The 21,851-nt window shown below is 37.9% G+C and overlaps 2 protein-coding genes across 7 annotated transcripts in view; both read left to right on the plus strand.

The window, feature by feature from the left end:
- znf532 (zinc finger protein 532) overlaps positions 1–3,942 on the plus strand; it is a 15,082-nt gene extending 11,140 nt beyond the window's left edge. For all 3 annotated transcript variants that reach the window (XM_047162021.2, XM_017493493.3, XM_017493490.2), the window contains 2 exons: positions 589–730; positions 1,021–3,942. In XM_047162021.2, the coding sequence (XP_047017977.1) occupies positions 589–730; positions 1,021–1,518 (640 nt within the window). In that variant the 3' untranslated portion in view covers positions 1,519–3,942. The remainder of the gene's footprint in view (positions 1–588; positions 731–1,020) is intronic.
- A 1,100-nt stretch (positions 3,943–5,042) lies between these two features.
- Positions 5,043–20,223, plus strand: oacyl (O-acyltransferase like). 4 transcript variants are annotated; one of them, XM_017493496.3, is made up of 15 exons: positions 5,043–5,254; positions 6,519–6,652; positions 7,173–7,251; positions 7,713–7,848; positions 8,363–8,586; positions 9,269–9,451; positions 10,106–10,208; positions 10,337–10,438; positions 11,139–11,304; positions 11,530–11,609; positions 12,405–12,515; positions 13,752–13,875; positions 14,930–15,107; positions 15,311–15,453; positions 20,105–20,223. In XM_017493496.3, exons 1-15 carry the CDS (start codon positions 5,059–5,061, stop codon positions 20,201–20,203), a joined length of 2,058 nt encoding a protein of 685 aa, XP_017348985.2. In that variant the 5' UTR covers positions 5,043–5,058; the 3' UTR covers positions 20,204–20,223. The 4 variants fall into 4 exon arrangements, with proteins under 4 accessions (XP_017348985.2, XP_017348986.2, XP_017348987.1 ...); XM_017493497.3 differs by lacking the exon at positions 20,105–20,223 and adding an exon at positions 15,988–16,305 and having other exon boundaries at positions 5,044–5,254; positions 14,930–15,089; XM_017493498.3 differs by lacking the exon at positions 20,105–20,223 and adding an exon at positions 15,988–16,305 and having other exon boundaries at positions 5,045–5,254.
- Positions 20,224–21,851: the final 1,628 nt, after the last annotated feature.

The following is a 21,851-nucleotide window of genomic DNA, read 5'->3' on the forward strand; positions in this document are numbered from 1 at the left end:
ATATATATATATATATATATATATATATATATATATATATATATGTGTGTGTGTGTGTGTGTGTGTGTGTGTGTGTGTGTGTGTGTGTATAAAGATTTTTAATATATAGCACTTTTTTTCATCCAGAAGCCAAAAGCTCACAATGCTTTATACTGTATTTAAAAGACTGATGAATGATGAAATGGTTCTAAATCTGTGAAAATTGAATTGAATTGAACAATTAAATAAATGTCCTAAAGACGTTTAAAATTCCTCATTTTTCATTTTTTACTGACTCAAACATCCAGCATTTATGAGTTAGCAGGTTTAAAGTTCACCTAAATGAATTAGCCAGCTTCACCACATTTCATTTACCGGAGTAAAGTAAACCCCTTTCTCACTTTTATTTAGATATGGTCTGAGCAGTTTTTTGTAGAAAAAAACTGCCATTACAAAGATTTTAATCAGTGTTTCAAGGTTTCTTCAATTGGGGATTAAAAAAGTGGTTTTGCAGAAAACAAACCATACAACGAACCGCATAGCTGTGATGTCGTTTTGTAGTAAAACACTTCACAAAACAGAGGGTTCTGCACCGATTTCTTCCCCTAGTTACTGTCCTGACTCCACACGCACTTTCAGCAAGAGACTGCTGTTGGAGAAACACATCCAGCTGATGCACGGCATTAAGGAAGCAGAGAGAAAGTCAGTGGTGGAGTCCAGCAGCACGGAGGAGTCCACTGTTAAAGACCAGGTGATTTTTACTAGCTGTATGGAACAAGATGCTTTAAACCTACATCTCCATCATTACCTTCCCTTTATGACTTATTATACAAGTGTGTATTGGGAACGAGTGGCAGGATATTTCCTAAACAACTCCCACCTTATTTAAATAAATAAATAAATAAATAACAACCTGTTTGTGACGTTTATAAAAGTTTCAAAGTTTAGATTCAGAGTTTTGTTATGTGCAGATTTTAAACTTTTAGACTTCAAATTGTGGAATTTGAATAGGAGCCCTAATGTTCTTGTTTGTGTGAGCAGGTACGCAGTCCCAAACGAAAGCTCAACTCTGACGGCGAGGACGCCGAAGAAGAGGAAGAGGAGGAAGATGAGGAAGAGCGATGCGAGGGGATTCCCCGCCGGGAGCGTACAGGCTCCTCATGCCCTCAGCCCATGAAGAAGCTCAAGGTGAGCGTGTTAAAGACTCACAGGTGCGCCGTGTGCAGCTTCTCCACCACCGAGCTCGCGCTTTTCCAGAAGCATCTCCCGTCACACAAGACGGACGGCTCGTCGCACCAGTGCTCCGAGTGCGGTCTGTGCTACACGTCTCGCCACTCGCTCGCGCGACACCTCTTCATCGTGCACAAGATGAAGGAGCCTCCGAGCGCCGAGCAGCAGGAGAACGCTCCGAACGTGCCGGACACACAGTGCAGGGTGTGCGGCAAGACGTTCGACGCCGAGCCGGCTTTAAACACGCATATGCGCACGCACGGCATGGCCTTCATCAAATCCAAGAGACTGAGCGCAGCTGAGAAGTGAGTTTTTTTTCCACAGAAATCTGTCTCAAACACTAATATAGAACCAGCTTTGAGACGGAAGCAACCTTCATATTCGTAGAGACGGAGACGTAGAGATACGGAAGCAGGAAAAACAGGAAAAACAGGAAAAATGCTGGGTTCTTCTGGAAACGTGAAAACGGGAGATGCGTGGAAAAACACGGCCTTAAACACATGAACGCACACGTGGGCAAAGACCTTGTAGTTTTTTCATTGAAATGTGAAAACGTGGATAGAAGGTGGACCGTGGAGACGTTATACGTCTCGTTCCTGCATCTCACGTATACACCTCACGTATATACGACTTATATATATACATACACATATATATGAGAAATGTATAAATATAAATAAGCACACTTGTGTGTTCGAGGATATGTAATATATTGAAAGTGGAATTACTTTACGTGTATTTAAATATATATGAAAAATGCATTTTGTACACTTTATGATAGATGTTTGTATGGATGTTCAATAGATCTTTTATACGGCAGGAGTTTTATTTTCTATCAGACCCGTCTCGTCGTCATGTTCTCGAGCGAGCCGAACGTGTCGAAACCTAGTCTTCGCCAGGTCCCAAACCTGTTCGCTTGGCTTAAACTGGAATTCATTTTCCAGCTCATTTACTAAACTGTTCGTTCAGATTTGAAAGCCATTTTAGACAGAATTGTACCGCAAATGTATTCACTAAGCAAAGACATGTTTGGTGTCTGCAAACCTCATGTGGAAGTCTGCACGCGCACCTGAGACACCGTTTCACTTTTCATAAAACATCAGAATAAGTCAGGATTATCATCCAAAGCGTTTCCGATGCACGATTCGGCATTCAGAATGTTCGCCACGCCCCCTGCTCGGGTTTGACACCCGTGTGGAGCGATGCCGAGCTAGATTCGGCGACTCGAGTCCAAAGGTTACATCAATATTCATGCGGGGAAAGTTCATGAAATCGTGATGTGCGTGTGGGGTGATTTTATCGCACTTTTAATTTGCGATTTTTTTATTTGTCAGTAATAAAACAATGCCTCTGTGTTCATTCAAAGCAAAACACGCCCACAGTTTGAAGGATAAGCCGACCGAGCACTCGTCTGCTACGCCTGCAGAGAAGTTCATTCATAATTGTATCCATTAAAATTGGTGATTGGTCTCCAATTAACATGCATCTCCTCTGGTATTTATGTAGATCTTAAATATTGTCCTCAAAGGGTGTTCCATAGTGTTTTTGAGTGTATTTACATCCAAAACACAGAATCAGGTAACTGGTAACTCTTCGTAAACTTTCGTAAAGTTACGTCTGAGGTATGAATACGGCTGTGTGTAATTATTTTAGTATTAAATCCTCACTGCGCACTTAACGCAACTCTGAATACTCTGAATGCAGCAACCTTCAGACACTAAACATGTCTCGTCAGATACAGAAACTGCATTTCTTTTTTTTTTCTAATCCGTTTCTTTAGACCAAACTGTTTACTCTATTTTGTCATCCCTATTTGTTTCCATGACCTTTTTTTTATATTTTTTTTTGAATGATTATTAAAACACTACAGATAACAGATATTCTAGCACTTTCAGCCACTGCCAGAGGACCACATCAAACCCATATGTCTCAGCATTCGTCTTTGCTTAATTTTCTGAAAGTTCCTTACTGAATTAGATTTCATATCAGAGCTTTGTTTCTGCGTTCATATCAAGCAGCACCATGCTGTTTTTTTTTTTTGTTTTTTTTAATTACTTTTTTATTTCCTTTAGTCTGAAATACACACACAGGGCAAAATACTGCATTTATGGTATGTTTTAGTACTTACAGTATGTAACCCTCAAAATCCGGTTATTCTGTTCTGCCCTGCTATTCTGGCCCGTTTTTAAAATCCCCAAAGAAGAATCTGTATGAAAATATTCGCCAGATTTCCTTTCTCACTAATTCATAGCCAGGAATTTGATTTAGCTATGCTACGCTGCACACTTGACTCAACCGGTTATCCTAATTTGCTTGCTTTCAACAAAAGAATGTGTCTATAACCATTAAACTGGAATGTTTTCAAAAGCCGTTAGCCGTTAGCTAAGTACGTTTTTCAACATTTTCATCCGGTGAGACGTGAGATGTTGTATAAGCAAATAATAACAATAAAAAAAATCTTTATTACAGTGCTACATTTGTTCAGAATTTCCACACGGGACACAGGATGGATGTATTTATGTGTGTTGTTTTTTTAAAAAAAAAAAAAAAAACTTTTTGGATAAATGAAGTTTTGTGAGAACACATTTGTTTGTGCATGAGAGAAGCTGTTCTACGATGGTCGTTTCTTAGGCTGTCTTGCTGCTGTTCCATAGACTTGTCCGATGTTTGTGTAAAAAAAACCCCCCACAAAAATAGTTATTGTCAATAAACAATACAGAAAATAAACCTGAACACAGATGTACAGTGGGTTTTTATTCAGCTGGCTTCATCAAGCGTTTAGTAAATACCAAAGATTGCTATCATGCACGTTGTAAAGTGCTGAGGTACCAGGTATCTTTATTGACTTTATCGAGCATAAACAAAGCTACTAGTTTTAACTATGAATTTTTTTCATACCAAGTAACAGTCATTATGTTATAAACCTGAGCTACTAATCAAACTCTGAAAATAGAGATGAATCAGGAAGTTTAATTGTTGGCCACAGATGTAAAATAAACATATAAACAGAACATGTTATAGCAGATAGATGTGTGAAAATAATCAGGCAGATCAAGTGGAGATGGAGGAAGCAGATTCGGTAATGATGCGGATGTGAGATAGAGCAGATCGGGTAACAACAATGACACGGATGAAATGTTTGGTTATAACAGTCTCACAGAGGATGCAGATCGGGTAACAACAATGACACAGATGGGAGGTTTTGTTGGGACAGTTACACAGGAAATGCAGATCGGGTAACAATAATACATGGATGGAATTTTTGGTTATAACAGTCCCACACGGCATGCAGATCAGGTAACAAAAGAGAAATGGATGGAGGATTTGGCTATAACAGTTACACAGGTAATGAAGATCATATAACAACACATAGCCATTTTATATATATATATATATATATATATATATATATATATATATATATATATATATATATAATATTCCACTAACCACTATCTGATTTATACACACACACACACACACAGACATATATATATATATATATATATATATATATATATATATATATATATATATATATATATATATATATATATATATATATGTGTGTGTGTGTGTGTGTGTGTGTGTGTGTGTGTGTGTGTGTGTGTGTGTGTATAAATCAGATAGTGGTTAGTGGAAGGAATTTATTCAACACTACTAAATGTAGCACAAAATAAATAAAGTTTCAGGTTTCAGCCTGAATACACCTGGCATGAAAACACACCAGTGTGTAACCAAAGCACTGACCTTTGAGTGCGTAGAACCTCGATTTGCACGCAGGACTTAAAGAGGCTAGTAATATCTCCATCCTTCTGTAATCATGTCTCCTGTCAATGTTATTTAAACATGGTCCATTATAGCTGGCCTGAGAATGCAAAGATGCTGCAGGTGAGAAAGATCACTATCCTCTCAACCCTCTGCTTCTTCTTCTGCTCCTGTGCAGCTGTGTGTGGACTCAACATCAGCACGAAATGTGCTCAGGATGCTGCGATGTTTCTCACAGAACTGAAGAAAAGTCAGCCTGACCAATACGCAGTTCTGAGTAAGTCATGGACTATATAGATCCGTAATCTATTATAATTATATTAAATGATAAACTGATAATCACTAATGATTATTACATTACCGAAGAACCTGGACCTTGGACCTTATTAGCACTTATTGACCTTTTTTTCTTTCTTAAAAAAAACAAACAATATATGTATTAGGTTTCTGAGTATTAAATTATACTACAGTATAGGAGAAAATACACAATTACACAAATTTCTATCATACTTCTAATTCTGAACTTATTATCAAACAATTATACGTCTATTTCTAGACGTTATCACAAATTTCAAGCTTCAAACTGTCCTTTTCTACTGTTGTTCTAGAAATAAACGCTTGTAATAAAAGTTTAAAATGGGAGGTGTGATGAAGCAGAGTTACTCTTGCCAATGCAATGTTGATCATTTCTTTCCCTTTAACAGCACAACCCTAAGCCTTTCTACACCATTATGGATTTTTATCCATTTACAGTTACATTTAATTTTGTAGCATGTTAGAACAAGTTATCCCTTACATTATAGCAGCTATAAAACAGAGCTGTGGCACAACAGAAAAAGACCATTTAAAGCTCAGAATGAGTAAACATGTATAGAAATAGAATTAGTAATCTTATATATATTTTAAGAAGAATCCTGTGAAGAGAAATATTAGATAAATTTGGATATATTCAAGGTTTTTTTTCAGCATAGAAACTGTTAAACAAAATAAAACAAGTGTGCGGAAGGTATTAGTGTGGTGTAAAAAACAATAATCTGTACATACTAACATTTATAACATTAACATTCTAGTACACAATCTTTTAACTCAACCTCATTATTTAACTGACTTTATTTAAATATAGTATATTCAATAGAACAGAATATTTGTCAATTTTACACTATATAATATATCATCATGTAGTTATTTTGTGTAACTTCTTATATCTATTATAACTGAGTAATAATACTGACCTGTTTTGTGGATGTAACTGTAAATGAATAAAAATGTCATTCTTTAATAAATAAAACGTTGTAATCATTAGCATATTGCTGTGGTGTAAGAGCAGTAAAACACTTGCGGACGTGCTGTTGTAGAAAAATAATCAGTAACTCCGCTTCATCGCACCACCCTGTTGACTATTTTCCTATAACAGCATGACACACAATGTTTTATTTTATGGATCTACGACATTTTAAAAGGGTAATCAATTATTTCGATGTATATTGTGCTGCTAAGTAAACGAATCAGTCAGTAAATCATCTCCTGTGTGGTTTGATGAGTGTATGATGCGTTCGGGAAGATGGGCAGTGATGTCGAAGGCGGAAACGTGAACCGGGTCGGCTCTCTGCAGGAGTGTTTGTCTGTTGAAGGCCCTGGATTTGGAGGACAATACTGCCAGGTCTTCCTCAAACAGGTACCTGGCTTCTTAAACGTGGGGAAAACATTACATATTCAAATACTTTCATAGGAATTGTATAAAATTATCATTAAAGCCAAGGCATTATTGGTGCCTGAAGCCAAAGAAGAAAATATATGTCGAACACCACGGTTGTGAGCAACGAACACAATTTTGTTTTTATTTTTAATACAGACTTTTTTGTGCTTTTATGAAGCCATTTATATGCAAACGGTATTATTGGGCCTGGTTATACAGTGCGTTTCCGTTAATTGTTAGCTATGAAAGCTTCATATCTCCAGTGTGAAACTAACGAAGCAAACTTCAGACAAGTTATGGTGAAATTTTCTGTAAGGACATGTTTATTTAACGTTTATGTTAGGACTCTCCAGTGTCACTGCGTTGTAACAGTCAGAGGTGAAGCTCTAACTTTTTAGAGGCGTTTACATGGGAAATTGTGCCGAATTGCTGTATGTTTAATTGTTAATTAATCGTATTTTTACCTTGATGATAATACAGTGTTGGTGTTGTCATGTAGGGGGCGCTGGACTATTTTGTAGGTATTTGTGTGCCTGATTCCTGCGATGAAGCAGACGTGAGCACGCTTATTGTCTACGGTGAGATATTTACTTGAACCGGAACCAATTTTGAGTGCAATAAAAGAGTAAATACACAACATAGAGCAATCAGTGTCCATCAGTTGATCCCTTTATAATGGGACATTCTGTGTGTTTGTTGTTGTTGCCTAGCTGATAAAATTCTCCTTTTTTTTATGTTCTCTGTTGTTGGTATTGAATAACAACACTGTTATGGATTTATATGAGTGAAGAAGTCTTGTTGAGATGTGATTGTATGCTTTGTTAGGCTAATATACTGTAGTACTAGTTTGCTAGAACTAATGATGCCTCACCAGATGTTCCGTGAACTGTAATTTGTTTTGGAAACTTAAAAGAAGATATTAGGAAAATTAAGGGAAAATGGCAAAAACTTTGTTTCTAAAATTCTAGTATTGTTAGATTTATTGCCAGAACGTATTAACAGAATTGACACTGATTTATGTTTGTGTTTGTGTTTGTAGGAGATTTTCTACAGGGTCAAACCCCCTTCATTACTTCTGTACCGGATCTGTTCATATCAGAATCCACATTGGGAATTTTTATGACTCATTGTATCAGAAACAACATTACACCTGATCTGTCTGCTGTAGTGTGTCTGTAAGTAATACACACACACACACACACACACACACACACACACACACACACACACACACACACACACAAACACACATGTATGTTCATTTTTACAATATACTATTTAAGGTTAATATTGAGGACTATTCTGTTAAAAAATAAATTGTACACAATGTCCTCTTACATTTAAGTCAACCAGCTAATCAGCATTGATGCTGTGTGTCTAATATAGCTAATAAGTATCTCACTTAAAATCTTTTCTCAAAATTAATGGCCAAACCTTCATAAACATGCTTCCAATGACCTTAATTGAAATCTCAGTTATGTAATTATTAAATAAACTTTGTTATTACTGGACTGTTGTGTGTGTACATCAAATTGCACAAAGGAAACTAGGGATTCTAAGTATCCAAGATGGCCGCCACTACGATGTCCCAGCATTTGGCTACATGGTGAAGTGTCCTAAACCACATGGACTGGAGTTGGGTTAAAGGAGGGCATTGCATAAATAATATTTTTCATGTTTTGCTCTCAGGTGTGTGTGTATCATAATGGTGGCTCTGCCTCTTGTGGTGACCGTCTATGTAGCTGTGGTCCAGTGGAATAATAAAAAAGAAGCGCAGTCAAACGTTGACCCCGCGAACTACGGAGCGATTCTGGCCAACAGTTCAGCCAATCAGAGCAAAGAATGCATTTTACTCCAAAACACACAAGTGCAGGAGTGCGACAAAGAGGAGGAGCACGAGGGTCGAGACACAGGCAAGTACACACACACACACACACACACACACACACACACTCACACACACACACACACACACACACACACACACACACACACACACACACAAACACACACACACACAAAAGTCCACATTTCCATATATGGATTTGATGACTCCCACATGGAACCCACATTTCCATATATAGACTTAATGATTTCCATTTATGGACTCAGTGGTGCCCACATTTCCATATGGGGCCTTGATGACCCCCAAATTTCCGTATATACAGTAGACTTGATGATGCCCACATTTCCATATGTGTAGACTCATTAACACCCACATGGTGCCCACATTTCCATGTGTACTTGATGATGCCCACATTTCCATAAATGGACTCAATGACACTGACATTTCCATATATGTATTCAGTGATACCCACATGACCAAATATGGACTCACTGATGCTCACATGGTGCCCACATTTCCATAAATGGACTCAATGACCGCTACGAGGTACCCGTATATCCATATATGAACTTGATGATGCATACATTTCCATATATGAAATCGATGTCTCTCCCATTTCCATATATGGATACAATGATGCTAACATTTGAGTGCCCCCCCACGACCACCACCATTTCAATATGTGGAATTATTGGTGAAAATTAAGCCAGAGTCATTTCTTCTCTGTGTCTCATGTGTCTGTCTCTCAGGCCGTGTGATGTCGTTCCTGCATTCGCTTTCCGTCCGGTTCAGTGGTGTGTGTTTCGGTGACGGTGTGTGTGACAGTGTGTGTTCCAGAAGCAGTTATCCATGTCTCAATGGTGTTCGCATTTTCAGCCTCTTCTGGATCATCTGTGGACATACGGTGCAGCTCAGCGCTTGGAGCGGCCTCGGTCTGAACCACACACACATACAGAGAAAGAGAGAGAGAGAGAGAGAGAGAGAGAGAGAGAGAGAGAGAGAGAGAGAGAGAGAGAAAGAACCATACACAGTACAGTGAGACAGGAATAAGAATGAAAGACGGAAATGAGAATAAGCTGAAATGATGAAAGAGGCAAAATCAGAAAAAAGCCAGAAACCTGTAAACAAAAACCACAATCTCTTATTTCTAAAGCAACCATTAGACATTTAAGCTGCAGCTCAAACCGCTTGTATATGTGCAGATAGATAGCTGTGTGTTTACACACTTATCCTCTACATTGAAGATGTTGGAAAACTTCGGACTGTTACAAAGCACTAACACTGGAGGCTCCTTATAACACTGGAGGCTCCAATATTAAATAAACAAATTTTTCCTTACAGAAAATTTATCAATAATTACATGTGTGATTTAATCCAATTATGTGGAGCGTCTGCCATACGAGTCCCTGTGAATGAGCTAACCTGTGACGATAGCCTATTAGAATGAGCACATTAATATAAAGCTGTGATTTGCAGCTGAGCTATTGTCAGAGCTGCTGTTATAGAGAATTAATCAACACCTTCTGACCAATTACATTGGAGAATTCAACAGCGTTGTGTTAAGTGTTGTGAGTTGTGTATTTTAGATAACAGAAAGCGATGGAGAGTGGCCGTGGAGAGCAATCCTCTGTATGTGGTGGCCTTTAGTGGACCGGTTTATCTTGCTGTCGATACTTTTTTATTAATCGGGTAAGAAAACCAGATGTAAAAAATCCCATCTCACTCTTACAGTACTGAAGTAAATGCTGGCAGTGTCAGTGCTTTTACACGGATTTATTACAGGAACGCTCCTAATGCGTGTTAGTATATTGTTCCAGTGGACTCCTGAGTGCCAAATCTTTTCTTGGCTGCATCCAGAGATCAAAGGACAAGCCGAACCTCCGACTGATCGCTCATTTCCTGTTCAGGAGGTTCAGGAGGTTAGGAATATTAAAAGACTTCCTGTGTTACAAAAAAAAAAAAAAAAAAAAGAATCGTATTTATTTATTTACTTATTTATTTATTTACTTACTTACCATTTTAATAAACTTTATTTTATAATAAAATTTTACTTGCAAGGTTAAATGTTAAGACTACATGTTTGTATTAATATATTGTATAAATTGTATTTGACATTATTTATATTTATTGTGTATTTATTTAGAATGTTAATATATTGTATTATGCTCCATGCTAGCTCTTCAAAAATGAATTCATTCATTTGTTTATTTTATCATTATAGCTCAAGATGTAAAAAAATATATATATATCATAATTTTTCAATGTTAAATACACTACTACTACTGCTACTGCTGCTACTACTAATAATAATAATTGTACATTTTTTGTAATTAAAAAAAAAATACTTACAACAAAATAACAAACAAAAGGAGTTGTTTGAAAATTCAGTTCATCCTGTACTATATTGAAAACACATTATTTGATGTTTTAAATAAATCATATCAAATCACACACACACACACACACACACACACACACACACACACACACACACACACACACACATAAATATATATAGGGAATATATATAGGGAATATATATTTGGGTAAATACCTAATTTTTTTTTCTATTTTCACTCCTTGGTGTGTGTGTGTGTGTACGTGTGTGTGTGTGTTCAGGATCCAGCCGCTGCACCTCTTCATCGTGTGTGCGATCGTCACACTCTTCTCATTTCTCCATAACGGTCCCTTCTGGTTCACAGCTGAAGACCAAATACTGAACTGTAAAGCGTTCTGGTGGTCCAACCTGCTGCTCATCAACAACCTGTTCACCATCACACACACGGTACGACATCCTGCCCGCATCACACACGCACACACACCTACCCTTGACTTTCACACACACTATCTGAATGTGTTTTAATATAAAATGAACATTGTATATTAATATAAGTATTATACACACTTACACACACACACACACACACTATAAATACAGTATGTAGGAATAATATACAGTATATACAGTATAATATATCAGTGTAAAATGCTCGTTCTTCTTTATTTGAAGTGTGCGCCGTGGACCTGGTACCTCTCAGTCGATTTCCAGTTCTATGCAGCGACACCATTCCTCATTTGTCTCTACACACTGTGAGCTTGCTATTCTAAAACACACCACTGTTAATCTGTAATGTTTATAACTCTAAGATTATACTCAGGGATGCATCGGTACTGATACCTGTATCCGGGTAATGGGTATCACACTGAAACTGTCTTCATTTATTCATACTCGTAAAACCAAAGCTAGTTCAAAGTGAAGATGACAGATGACATGAACCGTTGAAGTTGGTTAAGACACTGGACTTCTGACCAGAAGGTCATGAGTTCAAATCCCAGCACCACCAAGCTGCCACTGCTGGACCCTTGAGCCTGCTGGACCCCTTAACTCTCAACTGCTCAGATGTATAAATGAGATACATATAAGTCGCGCTTGATAAGGGCATCTGCCAAATGCCGTAAATGTAATGTAATGTACAATATTAAAAAGTGAAAAAGTGATTAAGCATAGCAGCAAAAAATGCTTAGGAGAGGCAACATGTCTACAGATGACGCTAAGTGAGTGAAAATAACAGCGCTTACCCAGTGTGTTGTTCTTGAGGATCTGTCCATCATTGACGTTGAGGAACTCTGATGCAGTGAATAGAAACGTATGAACACCGCGACTCATGTTAGCTCGCTAATGTACTTTCACATCTACTCGCTAGCGTTATAAAGAACTAGCATTTAAACATAAACAGAGCTGAATGAAATGTACAGTGACGTCCCTGATTGATTAATAAGTAGGTTACTCATTTCAGTATAAGTTTCAATGTGTAGTGAACAAAAACGTACTTGTAGTCAGTATAATCTTATAATCGTATTTATTTATTTATTTATTTATTTCAGGAATAAGCGTGTGTTTGTGAGTGTGGCCTTCACTCTGTTGGCAATGTCGTGCATTTCCAGTGCTTTAATCACAGCATTTCTGCACTTACCCGTTCACCAACCCACAACTCTGTGAGTAAACCTCGCTATTATTCACTGAACACACTCTCACACTCTCACACTCCCACGCCCTCATACTCTCACACCGTCACACCGTCACATACTCACACCGTCACACTCTCACACCCTCACACCGTCATGCTCTCACACTCTCACGCCCTCACACGCTCACACTCTCACATCGTCATGCTCTCATGCCCTCACACTCTCACACCATCACACCCTCACCTCTCACATTCTCACACTCTCACACCTCACACCTCACACCCTCACACCATCACACCCTCAAACTGTCACACCGTCACACCCTCAAACTGTCACACCGTCACACCCTCACACCCTCAAACTGTCACACCATCACACCCTCACACCCTCAAACTGTCACACCATCACACCCTCACACCCTCAAACTGTCACACCATCACACCCTCACACCCTCAAACTGTCACACCATCACACCCTCACACCCTCAAACTGTCACACCATCACACCCTCACACCCTCAAACTGTCACACCATCACACCCTCACACCCTCAAACTGTCACACCCTCACACCCTCACACCCTCAAACTGTCACACCGTCACACCCTCACACCCTCAAACTGTCACACCCTCACACCCTCACACCCTCAAACTGTCACACCGTCACACCCTCACACCCTCAAACTGTCACACCATCACACCCTCACACCCTCAAACTGTCACACCATCACACCCTCACACCCTCAAACTGTCACACCCTCACACCCTCACACCCTCAAACTGTCACACCGTCACACCCTCACACCCTCAAACTGTCACACCGTCACACCCTCACACCCTCAAACTGTCACACCATCACACCCTCACACCCTCAAACTGTCACACCCTCACACCCTCACACCCTCAAACTGTCACACCGTCACACCCTCACACCCTCACACTCATTATTTTACGTTTTCTGACATCTTCAGAACAGACAAGTTTGTGCTTCCTGGTTTCTCCATAACAAAAAGCTGCGTATTTTTTGATTTATTGATATGAAGAGACAGAATAAAGAGAGGGCTGGTGAAGGAACGAGTGTTTATAGTTGGTATAACGTAAGCGCGAACTTGTTTTGCTGATGTTCCTTAACATTGCATATCTATAACATAAATGGATATAAAGTATGGCGTTTTGTTATTTAATTAAAAAAAATAAAATGTAACACTTGGCAAACTGCTGTTTATCGCTTTCCTTGATTTATCTTTTTCTTTTTTTCCTCCTCAGTGAATATGAAAGTTACTTTGAGTATTACTACAACAAGCCGTACACCAGATACGGTCCGTACCTGCTCGGCGTCCTCACAGGAATTTACATGGTGACCAAGAAAGAAGCTCTTATAAAGCAGAGGGTAATGTTTAAACACCAAGTAAATCAGACAGAAAGGGATATTTTGGCATATTTGGGATTCAATTTCTAAAAATAAAATAAAATAAAACAAAAAATAACTATGCTTAAAGAAATGTAAACATTTGCAATTAATTTCCGAAGGCTCATAAAATGAGTTGAGTTGAATATATATAATATATAAATTATATATAATTTATTAATATTTATTAATTTATAATGATATAAATGATGTGGTGCCCTGCGATGGACTGGCACCCTGTCCAGGGTGTACCCCGCCTTGTACCCGATGCTCCCTGTGATAGACTCCAGGTTCCCCTGCGACCCTGAAGAAGGAGTAAGCGGTAGAAGATGGATGGATGGATGGATGGATGGATAAATGATGTGTTTGTGTGCTTTCAATTGAGTCAAATCTCAAAAATATAAGATTTTCAGGAACTGCCATGTACTATAGATACAGATACTCAGATATCCAGATCTGCTTAAATTCTTTTTAATATCTATATATTTTCTTTTATTTATCAGCGATATATTTAACTACATTACTTCGTCAAGTCCATCATGGACAGCTCCATCCAGATCACCAGAGGGCAGCCTCTCTCACTCACAGTTTTGAATGTCTTCTTCTCTTGTCTGTAATCACTGCCTGTGTTTGTGTACACCTGTTTTGTGTTCCTCTGATTAGTTATACTATATAAGCTCTGTGTTTTACCCTCATTACTTGCTGAGAATTCTTGATAGTGTTGTGTTTGTGGTGTGATTGTGAGACGTGGCTAGTTCTGTTAATGTTTTGTTTATTTCTCTACTATAGCTAGGTTTATTAGTGTTTCTTTTAATAAGGAAAGTCTATGCTACACCCTGTATTTGTGACATAATATGAATAAATAAAGTAAAAAAACATAGCGAGTATAAAATATAAAGTAAATGTTCTGCACTTTTAAATGGTACATAATATGTTTATTTGATCATATTTCTGTTGCTAATATTAATTAAATTTTCAAAGGTCATTTCAATTGAACAGATTTATTGATTGGGAAAATATTTTACTTTTTCCTCAGTGGCAGGCGGCTGCTGGTTGGCTCGTCTCACTGTCCGTCATGGCCGTGATAGTGGGATCCGCTTACATGCTGAGGGGTCAGGGGTCACCAGGTCATGCTGTGTATCAGGGGCTCCATCGCTCGTTGTGGGCTCTCACCGTGGCCTGGCTCATCCTTGCCTGTGAGGAGGGATACGGAGGTGCAAGCAAAAAAGAAAATGTAGTCTAGATGTAGTGGATCAGACGATACATGAGTGGTGTATGAATATAATGGAACCATAGCTACCAGTTTAATCATCACACCTTTGTCTCCAACCAGTTTGTTCAGTAAACCTTCAATCTGTGTGTATATATATATGTGTGTATATGGTTGTGTATATATATGTGTGTGTGTTGTGTGCAGGCTTTGTGAATAGGTTCTTGTCCATGCGTGTGTGGGTTCCTCTGTCCAACATCAGCTTTGCTTGCTACCTTGTTCACCCGCTTCTCATTTTACTCTACAACTCCAAACAGGAAACTCTCATCCACTACACAGACCTCAACTTCGTAAGTGTCCATGATGCAATCTCTGCAAATCAAGAATCAATTACACAAATAATAAATCAAAACAAAGGCTTTAACACAGCACAGAAAATTCACACAGACTCCACACGTGAATTTTATGCTTGTGGTTTTTAGACACTTTAACATTAACATTTTTCAACATGATTCACAATCATGAGTTATTTTCTTATGTAATATTTAAGCGATTCGTTTATTTTTCCACATGTAATTTTTACACAAATTATTTTTACCTGTAAATTTTTTTTTTTCTCAGAATTTGTTAGTTTTTTACATGTGATTCCCCCCAATTTATTCATTTTCATGTATGTAGGTGCAAGCGCTTTCAGGTGTCATCACAATATATACAAACACATGTGAAATGTATTGGACTAATAACCACCTGAGGCTTCAGATTAGTATCTGATCTTCTCTGAAAGGATCCTCTCATGGACATAACTTGTTAAAAGTGTTGTGGACACGAATTAATCTCTCTCTCTCTCTCTCTCTCTCTCTCTCTCTCTCTCTCTCTCTCTCTAGTTGTATCTGTTCCTCGCTCACTCGGCCCTTACTGTGGTTCTAGGTTGGGTTCTCACTGTGCTGATTGAGAAGCCCTATCAGCTCCTGAGCTCCTCTAAAGCATAAACACACCATAAAAAGTGTCTTTTTAGTAGTTAGTGTTCAGTTTGGTTTGGTATTTATTTTGTTTATTCAATTTAAGATTTCTTTTAATATTTTTTTTTATTTTACCTGATGAAGATTAACCCAAAATGTGACTTTAGTACATTATAATAATATAATACTATCCTATACATACATGCGTACATTGTACATGGCAATAATGCAGAATTAATTTCATGAACTGGTGTGGGGTTTTTATTTACTACAGTTACATTACTGTACATATTAGTTATTATTGATTATAACCAAGTATTATATAACAAAATTATTACAATAATAATGTAATTGTAATAAGGATGTGGGCAACAATTTTTTTGTTTTGTTTTTTTTGAAGACAGTTTATATAACAAAGCATACTTTTATACAATTATTTACAGATACAAAAGTGGCAACCAGTTCAATCTAAATATAATTTAGGGAAAATAAATGAAATAAATGCAGTATATAATTAAGTATTTTACAGTAGACAGTCATATAGAGACAGATGAGTAAACCTAAACAGGTCATGCATTTAATAGTAAATGTTTTTTTTTTGTTGTTTTTTTCCCAGGCACAACACAGATCAAATGCTAAAAAAAAAAATAGATGTCGTGTTATCAAAAACACGTGAGCACATTTGGATCAAACCTAATTTAAAGTAACACCAGATAATGTTCTACTGAAATAAACTCAGGTTGTTGTGAGAAAGCGTCCTCTTGTGGACGTTTTGGGGAAATTTGTAGATGATTCTGTATTGATTAAGGAATAACAAGAATAATTTACCAATAAAAATCATCACAGCTGAATACTTGGGTCAGGAATAGCTCTACATAGACAATTAAAAAGATGTATAATGTTTAACATTTAATGTGATATACAGTATCTCACAAAAGTTAGTACACCCCTCACATTTTTGTAAATATTTGATTACATCTTTTCATGTGACAACACTGAAGAAATGACACTTTGCTACAATGTAAAGTAGTGAGTGTACAGCTTGTGTAACAGTGTAAATTTGCTGTCCCCTCAAAATAACTCAACACACAGCCATTAATGTCTAAACCGCTGGCAACAAAAGTGAGTACACCCTTAAGTGAAAATGTCCAAATTCGGCCCAAAGTGTCAATATTTTGTGTGGCCACCATTATTTTCCAGCACTGCCTTAACCTTCTTGGGCATGGAGTTCACCAGAGCTTCATAGGTTGCCACTGGAGTCCTCTTGCACTCCTCCTGACGACATCACTGAGCTGGTGGAGGTTAGAGACCTTGTGCTCCTCCACCTTCCATTTGAGGATGCCCCACAGATGCACAATAGGGTTTAGGTCTGGAGACATGCTTGGCCAGTCCATCACCTTCACCCTCAGCTTCGTTAGTGTGTTCGGGATCGTTATCATGCTGGAATACTGCCCTGCGGCCCAGTCTCCGAAGGGAGGGGATCATGCTCTACTTCAGTATGTCACAGTACATGTTGGCATTCATGGTTCCCTCAATGAACTGTAGCTCCCCAGTGCCTGCAGCACTCATGCAGCCCCAGACCATGACACCCCCACCATCATGCTTGACTGTAGGCAAGACACACTTGTCTTTGTACTCCTCACCTGGTTGCCCCCACACACGCTTGACACCATCTGAACCAAATAAGTTTATCTTTGTCTCATCAGACCACAGGACATGGTTCCAGTAATCCATGTCCTTAGTCTGCATGTCTTCAGCAAACTGTTTGCGGGCTTTCTTGTGCATCATCTTTAGAAGAGGTTTCCTTCTGGGACGACAGCCATGCAGACCAATTTGATGCAGTGTGTGGCGTATGGTCTGAGCACTGACAGGCTGCCCCCCCCCCACCCCCCACCCCTTCAACCTCTGCAGCAATGCTGGCAGCACTCATGCGTCTATTTCCCAAACATAACGTCTGGATATGACGCTGAGCACGTGCACTCAACTTCTTTGGCCGACCATGGCGAGGCCTGTTCTGAGTGGAACCTGTCCTGTTAAACCGCTGTATGGTCTTGGCCACCGTGCTGCAGGTCAGTGTCAGGGTCTTGGCAATCTTCTTATAGCCTAGGCCATCTTTATGTAGAGCAACAATTCTTTTTTTCAGATCCTCAGAGAGTTCTTTGCCATGAGGTACCATGTTGAACATCCAGTGACCAGTATGAGGGAGTGTGAGAGCGATGACACTAAATTTAACACAACTGCTCCCCATTCACACCTGAGACCTTGTAACACTAACAATTCACATGACACCGGGGAGGGAAAATGGCTAATTGGGCCCAATTTGGACATTTTCACTTAGGGGTGTACTCACTTTTGTTGCCAGCGGTGTAGACATTAAAGGCTGTGTGTTGAGTTATTTTGAGGGGACAGCAAATTTACACTGTTACACTGTTACAGCTGTACACTCACTACTTTACATTGTAGCAAAGTGTCATTTCTTCACTGTTGTCACATGAAAAGATATAATCAAATATTTACAAAAATGTGAGGGGTGTACTCACTTTTGTAAGATACTGTACATGAAATACTAAATCAAGGATATAAAGATACCTTTGCTGTAGGTCAATTAATTACATTTACATTGTATACCTTTCTAATGTTAAGTAAGATGTTCTGAAGGCTGGTTTAAAACAGCAGTGTGGAGTTAAAGTAATGGCTCTCCTTATGCTATATAATCCTCTAAATAAAACATGTTTGGTGTCCAAATTGTTGTAGTAAGCTGATGTGGGTATGCAATACTACCATAATAACTTACACTATCTGTAATAACATAGACTAACTGCTTTACGCTTTTAAAAAATCTAAATAAATTAAAAATAAAAGATTAAAAAAAACAGAAAATGAAGTTAAATTTTGCACTAAAATAAAGGTTTTATGCTTGGCTGGAAAAAAGAGATAAGACAACTGTGACAAAAGGCTGAAGAGGAAAAGACGAGATAAATAAAAAACAAATGGGAAGGAAAAAAGATAAAAGTCAGAAGAAAAACGAGATTAAAAAAAGATGAGATAAAGACTGAGGAGGAGGAGGGATAAGAGATTAAAAAAGAGAGATAAAAGTCAGAAGAAAAACATGAAAAAACGTAAAATCACTTTTAGGTCACATTTAGGATTTTCACATTACTGCACTCATTCACATTTTCTTATGTCTGCTTTTTGGGAATTCTGGAATTTTGACAGATCAATTTGTTTTACGTTTGTGGCCCTGAAACCTGCAGGGGGCGCCACACGTCAGAGAATCCAACGTTCAACCCCATCGGCTCAGTACAAGCTCGAGGGCGTGCAAATAAAAACACCACACAAGATTACACTGCAGATCAGAATTTATTTATTTACTTACATTTCGGTAGCATCAACTAAATATAATCCAGAGAATAATCTGTAAGAGTTTCATTTAGAGATCTCTGCTTGACTTTCAGCATGTTTTCAAACAAAAGAAAACTAAAAGAATTTTTAAAAAATAAATAAATAAATTGTAACTCAGCAATGTAAATTTCCTGAAGGTTTCTGACCTGAGTTTCACACTGTTTGTGTCACAACACCTTTTTGTTTGTGTGCTCCACAAAATTCCACGAAGAAGTGTAATTCCTGTGAAAAAGAAAATTTGACTAAAATAGAACGATGGAAAATGACACGCTCTAGTTGACACCCCACACACTCATTACATAATGATGGTGAATTTGCATGTGCAGATGGGGTCAAATGAGTAGCTCGTTACAGAGATTAAACAAACTAAACCACGACCTGTTGCTGTGATGAAGAGGAGTTTCTGTTACTCATCAAAAAGTTGATTATTTTCCATTAACAGCACGTCCCCAAGTGGTTAATTCCTCTTACACCACAACAGTTAGCCAACACTAACCATTTTCATTTTTTGAAGAACATCAAGTCACACGTTTATCCAATTATAGCCAGATATAATGTTGTTAGTTCCTGTTTCCACGTACCTCGATGCATCTAGAAATGGTCATTCCCTCACCAGCCTCTTTTTCACTCTCTCTTGAAGTTAAGGCGAAGAAGAAAACCGCAAAGAAGCGTAAAATCCTCTGTCCTGAAGATGTCGGAAAACTTGACAGCTTTAACTCTGACTGTTTCAAAGTGCTGACACTGGAGACTCCTTCCATCAATGTTAATTAAATAAATATCTCTTTATGGAAAACTTCTACATATTATTTTTAAAATCCATTTAGCAAAATTTACACATCCCTATGAGTGAACTGTTACCGTAGAAACAATAACATAAACTGCGCTAGTCTCATAGCTGCTGTTATAGAAAATTCATCAACACCTTTTGACCAATCTCAATCCAGAATTTGACAGAGCTCTGTAGGATAAAAGCCAGTTGCTATTGGATGGAGCCTGATGAATATAGCTATAAAGGGTTAATGAGTTCCAGATGTGTGAACTAAATGTTAAATCTAAAAGTCTTGATGTTCAATAGGACGGACACCGATGACGGCAATGAAGGTGTTAAAGCCGTTACAATCTTCCAAATCTTTCCAGAGTTCAAATCCAATCAAAAACAAGACAGTCGGTCAGTGGAGTGACTAATGTGAGGTTCCTGTGTGCTGTGTGCTTATGTTCTTGAAACAACAACAGCAACAACAACAACAAAATGCACACACACAGCCCTGGGATGCCCAAGCGCACTCCCAAAACACAAAGTGCACATCCAGGTATTCTGTTTTCAGCTTTTTTCAGGCGTTTAGTTTGTGTTCTCCTGCATTTTAGCTGTTTGCATTATTGACTGGTTGTGTTTGGATATAAACACGAGGTTAGAGAACGATACGGGTTCAAGTTCCGCAACATGACCAAAACAACATTAGCGGTTATGGACATGACATGTGAGCTCCTATCGCCTTACGGTGTCGCATTTTCAGCACAAGGCCAGTGTCAGTGAGAGTGTGTGTGTGTGTGTGTGTGTGTGTGTGTGTGTGAGAGAGAGAGAGAGAGAGAGAGTAATTTACATGTATATCTCACAGATATATAGAGCTTTATCAGGTTCCAAAAACAAACAAATTTCAGAAACATAAAAAAAAATAGCTCATGTAGCCTATCTTTAGCTATATATTTAACAATAAAGACGTGAAGACAACAAAGTAAAATATTTATTTTGTTGTGTGTGTGTGTGTGTGTGTGTGTGTGTGTGTATATATATATATAATATATATATGTATATATATATATATGTATATATATATATATATATATATATATATATATATATATATATGTATATATATATATATATATATATATATATATATATAAATTATAAACATCCTACTAAATGCTGATGATCAACTGATCTCAAAGTTCACTGCTTTATAAACATCAGCAATTAACCACCAAAAACATTAATTAAAACTGTAGTGCATATAAAGTGATCCATGTCAGCATTTATTTCATCTATATCTACATTTATTTCCAACAGACCTATTTGTTAATTAGATCTTTTAATTCTACAGAAATGATCTTGAACCCTTTTCTCGGAAACTGGAGATTACCGGGTGTTTAAAAACATCAGATTGGCGGTGTGTATGGGTTTTTAGATATTTAATTGAAGCTGTGCATTTTGAAGTTTACTGTAATGTAAGCCAGGAAGAAAGAAGAAAAAAACGAAGAAAAAAATAGTGATTTATTAAAGATGACTGTGGGACTGAGGGATGAAGTTAAACACTCCTTTATTCCTTTTATACCACAGCTGTCTACAAAGAATTAATTTTATATATTAAAGTGTGACACGTCATGCT

Source organism: Ictalurus punctatus, chromosome 18 (assembly GCF_001660625.3).
Source record: "Ictalurus punctatus breed USDA103 chromosome 18, Coco_2.0, whole genome shotgun sequence".
Classification (NCBI taxonomy): Eukaryota; Metazoa; Chordata; class Actinopteri; order Siluriformes; family Ictaluridae; genus Ictalurus; species Ictalurus punctatus.

Bases quoted from the DNA above. Each gene is read 5' to 3' on its own strand.
- oacyl (XM_017493498.3), top strand. From the start codon at position 5,059: ATGGTCCATTATAGCTGGCCTGAGAATGCAAAGATGCTGCAGGTGAGA. The intron at 10,439-11,138 runs GTTAGGAATATT...GTGTGTGTTCAG, and splicing joins CTGTTCAGGAGGTTCAGGAG to GATCCAGCCGCTGCACCTCT. The intron at 15,454-15,987 runs GTAAGTGTCCAT...CTCTCTCTCTAG, and splicing joins ACTACACAGACCTCAACTTC to TTGTATCTGTTCCTCGCTCA.